General features: G+C 31.7%; 1 protein-coding gene across 1 annotated transcript in view; it reads left to right on the top strand.

Moving 5' to 3' along the window:
• LOC143388525 (uncharacterized) overlaps positions 1-10,842 on the top strand; it is a 55,678-nt gene extending 44,836 nt beyond the window's left edge. The window contains 9 exon segments of the mRNA XM_077108001.1: positions 138-245; positions 768-821; positions 930-965; positions 1,057-1,110; positions 2,780-3,029; positions 6,300-6,412; positions 7,709-7,777; positions 9,479-9,712; positions 10,696-10,842. Coding sequence (XP_076964116.1) covers positions 138-245; positions 768-821; positions 930-965; positions 1,057-1,110; positions 2,780-3,029; positions 6,300-6,412; positions 7,709-7,777; positions 9,479-9,712; positions 10,696-10,842 — 1,065 coding nt within the window.
• The last annotated feature ends 414 nt before the right edge of the window (positions 10,843-11,256 follow it).

The following is an 11,256-nucleotide window of genomic DNA, read 5'->3' on the forward strand; positions in this document are numbered from 1 at the left end:
TTAGAAAGGTTATTTAAATGTATTTTATATACATTTAAAATTTTTATTTCATGAATTTAATGTGCAAATATTTTATGACTAGAGTTTACTAATGGCTCTAATTTATGTACTACTAAATTTTTCCCCCTCTTCCAAAGGGCCATCCTGGTTTAATTGGCTTGATAGGTCCTCCAGGAGAGCAAGGGGAGAAGGGTGACAGAGGATTCCCTGGAACTCAAGGGTCTCCAGGAGCAAAGGGGGATGGGGTGAGTAAAAGCATGAATGCTTCTTTCTCTCTTCCAATCGTACACACACACACGCTTCACATATTTCTTTAAACATGACCAAAGAAGTACTTTAGAGCATCTTTATTGGAGTTTATTTTAATCAGTGGTATTTTCAAATGATGTTGAATTGACATTAAAGTAAATACATTAAAAATGTAAATTATTAAAACCATAACAATCATAGTTTAGTATTTGCACAACCATGTTTTGAATCCTCATCATATGCAAGTTTATTCTGAGTGCTGCAGGGATATAAAATATATATGTACATAACCTTCATACTATAGATATTTATCTAGTATCTCAATATCTATAGACAGTACACCAGGTGGAAAAATTCAGATTACTTTATAAAAGTTATTTCTTAGCTTCACAATGGAAAATTTTAGGCTGTTCTTAGGGGATTTTTAATCTCTACTTTTTGGAATGTGTGTTTTTATGCAAAGAATGGAAATGGAATTGCTGAGGAAAACTCATTAAATCAGATCATTCTCCCTCTAGGGAATTCCAGGTCCCGCTGGTCCCATAGGCCCACCTGGTCCTCCAGGCTTACCTGTAAGTACTGGACAAAGCAATCTTCTAAGTCACAGTTAAGCTACAAGTATAACAAAAAGGTATAAATGCTCTAGATTTTTAATCTGTGCTTTTGTCTGCATTTTCTAGGGTGCTCAAGGTCCCAAGGGTAACAAAGGCTCCTCTGTAAGTGCTTCTCCCTTTGACATTTTAATTTTTGAGTGAAGTCCATTAAATTACTTTGTTCTCCTACTTATATTCACTCTTTTTCTAACAGGGACCCGCTGGCCAGAAAGGTGACAGTGGTCTTCCAGGGCCTCCTGGACCTCCGGTAAGTGCATGTTGACAAGAATGATGTTTTGATAACTTACATCTGGAGACTGGCAGTGATTTGTTTGCAACTATAAAATGGATGAAAACTATGTACTGTCCAAGGTTCTGACTTTATAACAAATGTAACAATGTCAACTAAGTAATAAAGTCTACATGCCAAGACCTATGAACTGATTTGACTCTTTAAATAGAGGAAACCTTAATTACATATTATAATAATCTTTATTTTTTTCAAAAGAATCATGATTTTTATCATACTTTAATGAATCCAATTAATTGTATGCCACAAAGGAACATTTACCTGACTTTAGGAATAAAGATAAAAGTTCAGATGCTGGGCATTGTTTCTCTGTATCATGTAATGATAGTAATAGAAACAAAAATAATAACTACCATTTATAAGTACTTATATTAACCAGACTTAAACACTACTAAAAGGTAGAATTACAATATATAAGTATGGGAAAGAATACTTAATCTTCTTTCCTGAGTTAAAATGTTTCCAATTACATGTTTACTAGTTTTCTAAGACTACCCTGACAGCATACCAGAAGACTGAGTGGCTATTAAAACAGAATGTATTATCTCACAGTTCTGGAGGGTAGGAGTCCTAATCAAGGGGCCAATAGGGTTGTTTTCTTCTGAGAGCCCTGAGGAAGGATCTGTTCTGAATCTCCTTTATATTGTCTTCCCTCTGTGTGTGTCTCTGTGTTCAAATGTTCCATCTTTATAATAATGTCAGACATGTTGTATTAGGGTCCACCCTAATGACCTCATCTTAACTCCTGCATCTCCCATGACCCTATTTGAAAATAAGATCAAATTTCTGAGGTATTAAGAGTTATAAATTCAACATAGAAGTTATTCCAATGTTCACTTTAACCCATAACAATGTGGATTAAATATTTGGTGTGGTTCTACTTTTACATAAACATAAATTGAAGTCTGATTACTTTTAAGTGTTAATTTATAAAGATATAAGTAATACATAATGAAACACACTAATATTCTGTTTCAGAATATAAATTTTTGTGAAATGTAATACATTTTATTAGATAGTGTAAGAGCTTTAAAATGTTGCTCTAATCTGTAGAGACATTTTCAGGGGAGGGGAGGCAGTGGGTACTAGAGATTGAGGGGGGTGCACTTAACTATTCAGCTACATCCCCAACCCATTTTTTATTTTTTGTTTTGAGACAGGGTCTTGCTAAGTTGCTTAAGGCCTCACTAAATTGCTGAGTCTAGCCTAAAACTTGCAATCCTCCTGTCTCAGGCTTCTAATTTTCTGGGATTACCAGTGTGAGCCACTGCGTCCAGCTGAGACTTTAAAATATAGTTCTAGAAATAGTGTGTAAATGAGAACTACTCAGAAAATCAGAGAGTAACATACATAACATGTTAATAGAAAACTATGCTACAATATGTACATAAAGTGCCAGAAATCTGACTTGTGCACCTACCTCCATATTTCCACCAGATAATTTTTAAAAGAAATTACAAAATTTACATATATACATATATATGTGTATTTATTCATATGATTTTTTCATGCATCATTTTGCAACTATAGAAAAGCTAAACCAACTGTAATTTCTTATAAGCTGGAAGAATATTCTTTACTTTATGGAACACTCACATATTTTATACCCACTTTGTCTTCTTTACAGGGTCCACCTGGTGAAGTCATTCAGCCTTTACCAATCTTGTCACCCAAAAAAATGAGAAGACATACTGAAAGCATGCAAGCAGATATAGGCGATAATATTCTTGATTACTCCGATGGAATGGAGGAAATATTTGGTTCCCTCAATTCCCTAAAGCAAGACATTGAGCATATGAAGTTTCCAATGGGTACTCAGACTAATCCCACCCGAACTTGCAAAGACCTGCAACTCAGCCACCCTGACTTCCCAGATGGTATGTTAATAATACATGACAAAACAAATGTACTGAGTTGCTAAGTTACTGAAGTGCATTGTGAGCTCGTTAATTCTAATTAAATGTTTAATATACTCTCTAAATAAAACTAGAGCAAACAATTACTAATTCTACTCTTGTAGACAGAAAAAGTCATTTATATTGTGTAATTCAAGGTCTTCTTTGGAAAATCCTTGTCTGTTAAATAAGGTTTTCATTGAACTGTGACAAGATGATTTTTGGATAATGATTGCTCACACAAATGCACTTTGCCTTATAAATAACTCAGAATGGGTATTATGTATGCATACATATGTGCATATCACCATACAATTGTTACTAAGTTACTTTATATTAATATGATTAATATAGTACATTAAGACAATCACATTAATATTAATTAATATTTGCATGAATTTGATCAAGTACTTTACACTAACATGGATAATCTGAATATGATTAAATAGCATAACATGAACATTTGATCTATCAGTTTAGAAAAATTTGATGAACAGAATATTTAAGGATTGGGATAACTTGCAACAAAAATTTTTCTTTCATTGATCCACAATTATCTAGTAGAACTATTCATATTTTGCTTAATAATTATAATCAGGATATTTTCTTTTGCCTAGAGCTTGGAAAAACCTATATGTATCTATTTTTCTGAGAAGGAAAAGTTCAGCTATGCTTAGATAGTTGATTAAAGTCATAAGTACTTAACTAACAAAGGGGTAGATATTTATGATTAATAAATCTTCCCATCGATACTGAAATACTTTACCTCCCTTTACTTCTAAGAAAATACTGCTTTTCAATATCATCAAAAAATGAATTTAATAAATTAGATCTAAATAACACAGTGAAGATAGGAAAGTCTAAATTAATTCATATATAGCCACTATAAAGGAAAAATATCATAAAATCTTACTTTCTTAAGCATAGCCAATTAAAACTAAAACACAGCTAGTAGTTAAGGATTCTGTGCAAATTGATAATTCAGGGTCTTCCAATTTGTGTTTATTTAAATGAAAAATACACGTTTAGATCTGTGATTTATAAAGAGATTCTTACTTTTAACTGGCATTATGTACACAAAGGATTTAAATAATTTGGCTTGAGCCTGTGCTACAAAATTTTCCCTTCTATTCACAAATTAAAATATACTTGACCAATCAACGAATTTCCACTGAAGTTTTTATGACATTTAAATGAGAATACAGAGAATACAGCTACATAATATACATGATTCTTATACTTTAGATCTCAATGAATAAAGTAATCATACAAAATAGAAAATTAAATGTAAAAGATGGCAGCATGTACTGAATTTGAAAGCACATATGATTTAGAACCAGAGAATTTTAAAAAGTATTATAAACTTTAAGAGTGTAATCCCACTGTGGACTGTAGTTTCCAATAATTTCTCTGTGATAACTATCTTCATTACTTTTAAGTGTGACATCAAAGTAAGGTTAATTAATTAATTCTTGAATACTGCCAGGTGCTGTTTTTCATACACACATTCATAGGTGAACAGAAAAAATAATGTTCTTGACCTATTTATTATCTAATGGTAGAGATAGAAAAATGAAAAATATTAGTAATAGCATATTATGGATAGTTATATGAAAAGTGGGTATTTATTTATGTAGGGGATGAATCCATCTTGTATAAACTCAATATTAATATTGTGGATATGGCATTTAAGCTGAAACTTTAATATAGACAGTCACACTAAGAATCAAAAGAATATTCCAGGCAGAAGATGCAGCACATTTGCAAAGCTTTGAAGAGAAGATTTTGATGTTTTCATGAAATTAAAAGAAGGCGATTGTAGCTGAACAATAGTGAGCAAATTGAAAATGATTTAAAGTGTTTTTGGAAGAAAGTAAAATGAATTCAAGAGAGCTGGTTAAGAAGCTCTGGGACTACTCTGGACAAGAGGTGATGGAGGCTTCATTTAGAGATATGGCAGTAGAAATGATATATGGGTAAATTGAAGATAAATTGAACATAGGATCTACAGGATATTGATCCATTTATTAAACAAAGATATCTGAATAATTAAGCTATTAACATTATTTGAAAGACTATTTAATAAAAATGTTAATTCCATAAAGCAAAATAAAATTTTTTCCCATATAATTCAAACAAAATATTCTTTAAAAACATTAAAATATCAAAGAGCATAGTTAGCTCTGTTGATAAAATCTTAGATAGGATTTTTGTTCTCTTGTATATTTTTTCTGAGAATTTCAATTTGTTTCAGATATGTATGTATTAGTAGTGTAATTGTAAAAAGTGTGAATGTTTTTGTTACCTGATAAACAGTAGAAGCTATTAACTATTAGAGTACTTCCACTGTTTTCATATAGTAGAAGATAAACATTGAATGAAGTTGGAGTTTTGAGAGTTCCAGTACTAAGCTAAGCTACCAGAGCTTTTAAAATTATAAGTTCAAAATCGTTGTATTCACATAATTCAAATTCACATTTAAAATTAAGTTTAGAGCATGATGTGATAGGAAGAAAGCAAAGTAATTGTCACCTGTTTATCAATTTTGTCTCCTAATAATTCTTGTTAACAAAAACCATTCTGTCAATTATTCAAAGAATAACTTTATGTTACTCCTAATCTTGACCATCTTTATTCACCTAATGCTAAAATATTAATCATGATTATTCACATGACAAAATTCGTTTGACCACATTGCATTAATGGCATTAATAGCAGGTCACATTTAAATATATAATGCAGTTCTCCTTCTTAGGATCAACATTTACTACAAGAGGTTTTTGTGTAAAATAAGGTGAAGGTATGATTTCTGTGGCTAAATAGGTACTCCATTGTTACAGATAAATAAATTAGGTCAAAATGGATTATCACACTCACATTTCTAAAACAAAGTACTACATAGTAGATTTGGATTCAACTAGATCTGATTCCATTATACATGTAATTTATTACACATGGATTCACAGGATGTTATTATTTGAAGAGGTAACGGATTAATACCTAAAAGTGATTGGTATGATAAGACCAAAAAAAAAAAATATTTCAGATATGGTTCCTTTACAAAGAGTTGAGGCAAAAAAGAAAAGGTCACTCCAGCTAATCAAATATATACCCTAATATGCCTAAAAGCATAAAAGTAACGAGATCTATGAATATTGACTTTCCTTATTTCTCTTTTTAATAAAATGTGATTCTCATACATTTGATATTGTTAATGAACTTGTGTATGACCTGCTTTTTCCTACTTTCTAGGTGAATATTGGATTGATCCTAACCAAGGTTGCTCAGGAGATTCCTTCAAAGTTTATTGTAATTTCACATCTGGCGGTGAGACTTGCCTTTATCCAGACAAAAAATCTGAGGGAGTAAGTACCAATCTGTTTTGGTGGCGAATATTGACAGTTCCTGCCATGTTTTTGCAATATTGAACTAAACAGGAAAATTATACTGTCATATTTTCATTTATCTGCTTTTCTTACAGGGTAATTAGAGCATTTCATTTGCATAAACATGAATAAGGCACCCAAGTGATGCATAGAGTTAACAAATACTTCTTTCCTTTATTTTTTGCCCAGATGTATTCTTTAGGCACCTGCTTGCTCTCTAAAATTCTATGGTTTTTCCATGACACATCACAGCTGAATCTCAAATTTTAGTACATATATAGTATTCTTCTGCCCAATTATCACATGGTAACACTCACAGCTGCATATTATATTCAAAATGAAAAATTTCATAAAGAATTTTTCTTTTACATGCTTTTCACCTAATAGTATCAATGTACTTGAGTTACGTCTTTAAAGCTACATGCAGATCATTAACAGAATCAGAGATTTTCATTAGCATAAGTGCATTTTCCAAACAATTTCTTTAGAAAATGACACAGGCTCCTAGAGGTAAAGGAACTCCATAAGACAAAGCAAATAATTTTATGTGTGATTGATCTTTTTAGGAGAATATTTGTTGGTAACATCAGAATGATATATTATGGTCAGGAGACAAAGCAACTTCCATCTTCCAACCCAACTTATCACATGGCAAGGCATCATACACCTCCTCTAGCCCCCAAAATAATCCATGGCAAAGGAAAATGCTGCCCCTCACACTGATTATTCAGATTTCCTAGTGATAAAGCCTTATAAACTCATAATTTACTGATCTTTACTTAATAATAAATGCAGATCTACAACGGATTCTTTATATTCCCAGAAGAAATGATTAGTCTTACTTTCTACCAATGACTTTTCTGGGACAGCTCACCCTTAGTTACTGGAGAAATGTTTTCAGAATGCTTCCTTTGATACACAGTGCTGTTCCTTGTCTTTGGGGGTTGATGCTGGCTGGCATTTGGAGGATTTCTTTTGTGAGAGATTACCCGAGAGTTCTAATGATGTCCCCTACAGCTCTTAGTCTGCCTTTACCAAGTTATCTCTCCCCATTTATTTTTAAACCACTGAAGAGATCATGAAAAAAAAAATGATTCAATATTTATTACATGCAATTCATAGGATCTAGCTCAAATGTTGCTCTTTATCTCATTTTATGTATATTTCAAAAGCTCTGTAGTTTCTTAATCTTACTAAAATTTACCCATATAGACAAAAAAAATTATCATTTATAATATTTGCCTAACTTTTAATTTTTCTGTTCCTTTACAATAGGTAAGACTTTCATCGTGGCCAAAGGAGAAACCAGGAAGTTGGTTTAGTGAATTTAAGAGAGGAAAATTGGTATGTTATTACCTCAGCATGAAATGGTTTATTTCAAATTCCATAAGCCGAGTTCAAATTATATAGATCTTGTGTTCTACAATTTGCTCCACCTAGCATCTCTGTGACCACTATGGTATCCTAAAGCAATTTAATTTGTTTTTGTATCAAAATAGATGGAAGTACTAAATTTCAAGTTCAAGACAAAGTTATCATAAAATGAATTTTGCTAAAAATATCAGCAAAAGTATTTAATATCCATTTAATATCTTTGACTATCACTATTTCATTTCCTATTTGCTTGATCCCTAGTTTATTCTTTGGTTTTCATTTCATGAAGAACTTTTAGCATGTACGATTATTTTTTCTGATTGTTACCTTTGGGAATATACTGAACAAACCTACCTTTTATTTGTATTGTAAGCCAAATTTGCATATTTCCATACAATTACCAGTTTCCCTTAAAAATTTTGTAAAGATATTTTAAGATTGTGTCTTAGACAAAATTCATATTAAAAGTCATTTAAAATATGTGTTTAAATTACTTTAATTAGGGGTTAACCAAATTGAAGTGTTTCCCACTTATCCAAATAATTATTCAATCAATTAATATTTTTTTAAAATGCTACTATTTTCCACTGATGAAAATTCATACATTTATCATTACTATATAAACATACATATTAATGACTTATAATTTCCCAGTTTAGTATTCAGGCTAGATATTATGCATCCAAGCTACATTCTTATTTGTGTATGAGTGTAAAATATACACAAGTAGAACACTGTGTGTGTTTGTTTTGTGAAGCTTTATTTTCCTTAGAGTTCATTGCCAAAGTAAATTTTTCCCCTAAACTCACGAGGCTCCTCAATATCTCTCTGTTAATCAGTAAGGAATAGATAAAGTTTTTATAAGAAGAAAAGTCAGATCAGTGCTTTTGTATTGCCTTCATGTATAAATCACAGTGAATTTGTAATGTTTTTTTTAAATTTAGGTTTATACATTTCTCTTAAGCTCAGTGATCTCCATTATGCCCAACAAAAATTTTGTGAAGATGACATAAGACAAGTCTTAATAATTTACATTTAAAACTATTTTTCTGCTATAAATACAAAATAGTATTGACTCAACAATTATTAATTCCTATTGTCTCTGCCATTAAGCTGGGTGCTGGTGATAAAACAGTGAAAAAAAGCATATATATAAAATCTGAGAATGGACTGAAACTCTGCTTTGAAAATTAGAAGACCAAAACACCTTGGAAGACTATAGCCCCAAAATAAAAAGTACAGGAGCATGATCAAAGAACAAAACCAGTTAACCTTTGCATCACACTGAGATTCCTTGGTTTTCATTGCTTCATTATTTTACAATTTAAAAAAAAAGATATGAAATATACTGAAGTATTTCCTCAAAGCAGAATCATTTTTATTTTTCTGGCAGTGTTTTCTGATTAGGAAACAATAGACATTGTGATTTTGTCAAGGATAAGCAGTGGTTAGATAGAGTAAGTGAGTTGGAGATAGAGACCTGAGTTCATAAAATTCTGTCTCTGGGTCTTGTAACCCTCAATTCTCACTTTTTCTCAGTGGGTTACAAAAGGGCTGTGGATTCATCTACATCCTTCCAGCATCAAAGTTCACTGTCAACAGTGATTTATTTTTTCATAGCATAAAAGAGAAAAAGAGTCTTTATGTGTCTTTTTATTCTTTTATTCCCAGCTTTCATATTTAGATGTTGAAGGCAATACCATTAACATGGTGCAAATGACATTCCTGAAACTTCTCACTGCCTCTGCTCAGCAAAATTTCTCCTATAACTGTCATCAGTCGGCTGCCTGGTATGATGTGTCATCAGGAAGTTATGACAAAGCACTTCGGTTCCTGGGATAAAATGATGAGGAGATGTCCTATGATAACAACCCTTACATCAAAGCACTGCATGATGGCTGTGCGGTGAGTGAAACCTCTGCTTGTCTTCTTCACAGATGAGAGGCAGCCTCTAACAGCCTCACTTTAATTCTAAGCCAGATTTCTCTCAATGGCTGTCAGTTATTAATAAGATTTGATGCTTAACATTGACATATTAAAATACAGAGTTTTCAAAACCACTAATGTTCACACACAGATATGCACACATGCAGACACTCTGAAATACACAAAGATACATTTTTGAAGACATAACAGAAGGTAATCTTAGATAGGTGCTTTTTAATTGTCACTGTGTTAACAGCAACTTAGGAAACTACTATCATTTTTGTTATCTTTATTCTCTGGAACCAATGTTCATGCACATGGGAATTCCATATAATAGCAATTTGCTTTGACTAAGTGTTGATGACTGAAGAGATAGCACAATTGCAAAATAAGAGCACCCATGATTTCAACAGAATGAGTGGGGTACAAGTAGAACAAGAAAGAGAACACAAATCAGGTTATAGATGCACAAGTCCTGGAAAGCATTCTAAATAGTAGTATACTATTAATATTTATAAAAATTAGCATATGGCAGTAGAAATGTTTCAACTTCTGTTATGATTTTATACTGTATTTGACAAGAGAATTTGACCATCTATATCTTAATTATAATTAAAATAATAAGGATGTACTACTTATATTATGGGATCTAGTACCAGCATCAATTTTTATATTAAATTGTATTTATCAACTTAATTAGTTTTAAATGTGCAGTATGTTGGATGATCATAGTTGCGTTACTACAATTAAATATTAAGTATTATTGTTAATATTCAAAATTTAAAACTGAATGTGATCCTCCACTCATAATAGCAAAAAGTTATCACACAATTTTTGGCAAATTTTGGATTTATTCTCTTCTTTCTTATCTTCTAGCCTCCTTTCAGAAGCTTAGGAAAATAACATGTGTTTTAGCAATATTAAATTATCATGTAATTTTTAATTTATGCTTAATTTTACAGTCCAGAAAAGGCTATGAAAAGGCTGTAATTGAAATCAACACACCGAAAATCGATCAAGTACCTATCATTGATGTAATGATCAATGACTTTGGAGATCAGAATCAAAAATTTCGATTTGAAGTTGGTCCAGTTTGCTTTCTTGGCTAAGATTAAGACGAAGAACCTATGAAACCAACGGAAAATATACCTTGGTGCCAGAATCCATTTCATGCCACATGCAAGTTTTGAATAAGGATGGTATAGAGTACAAATTGCTATATATACTTGTACCATTTAGGAAATACTGATGCCCTTGAGGGGGCAGAATCATGTGAAAAAAGCTTTGAAAATCATAAAGAAATAAGGTAGTGTGGCTGAGATGGAAACAGGGCTGATTCTTAATTCTCGACCCTCATCTCTCCTTTTCCTATTTGGATTTCTTTGGTGCTGTAGAAAAAAAAAAAGACAAAAATATATATTCATAAAAAAATATATGGTGCTCATTCCCGTCCATCGAGGATATGCTAAAACAGTGTGTTTAATAAATTGTAATTATTTTATGTACAGTTCCATACTGTTATC

The sequence above is a fragment of the Callospermophilus lateralis genome, unplaced genomic scaffold (assembly GCF_048772815.1).
Source record: "Callospermophilus lateralis isolate mCalLat2 unplaced genomic scaffold, mCalLat2.hap1 Scaffold_107, whole genome shotgun sequence".
NCBI classification, from domain to species: domain Eukaryota; kingdom Metazoa; phylum Chordata; class Mammalia; order Rodentia; family Sciuridae; genus Callospermophilus; species Callospermophilus lateralis.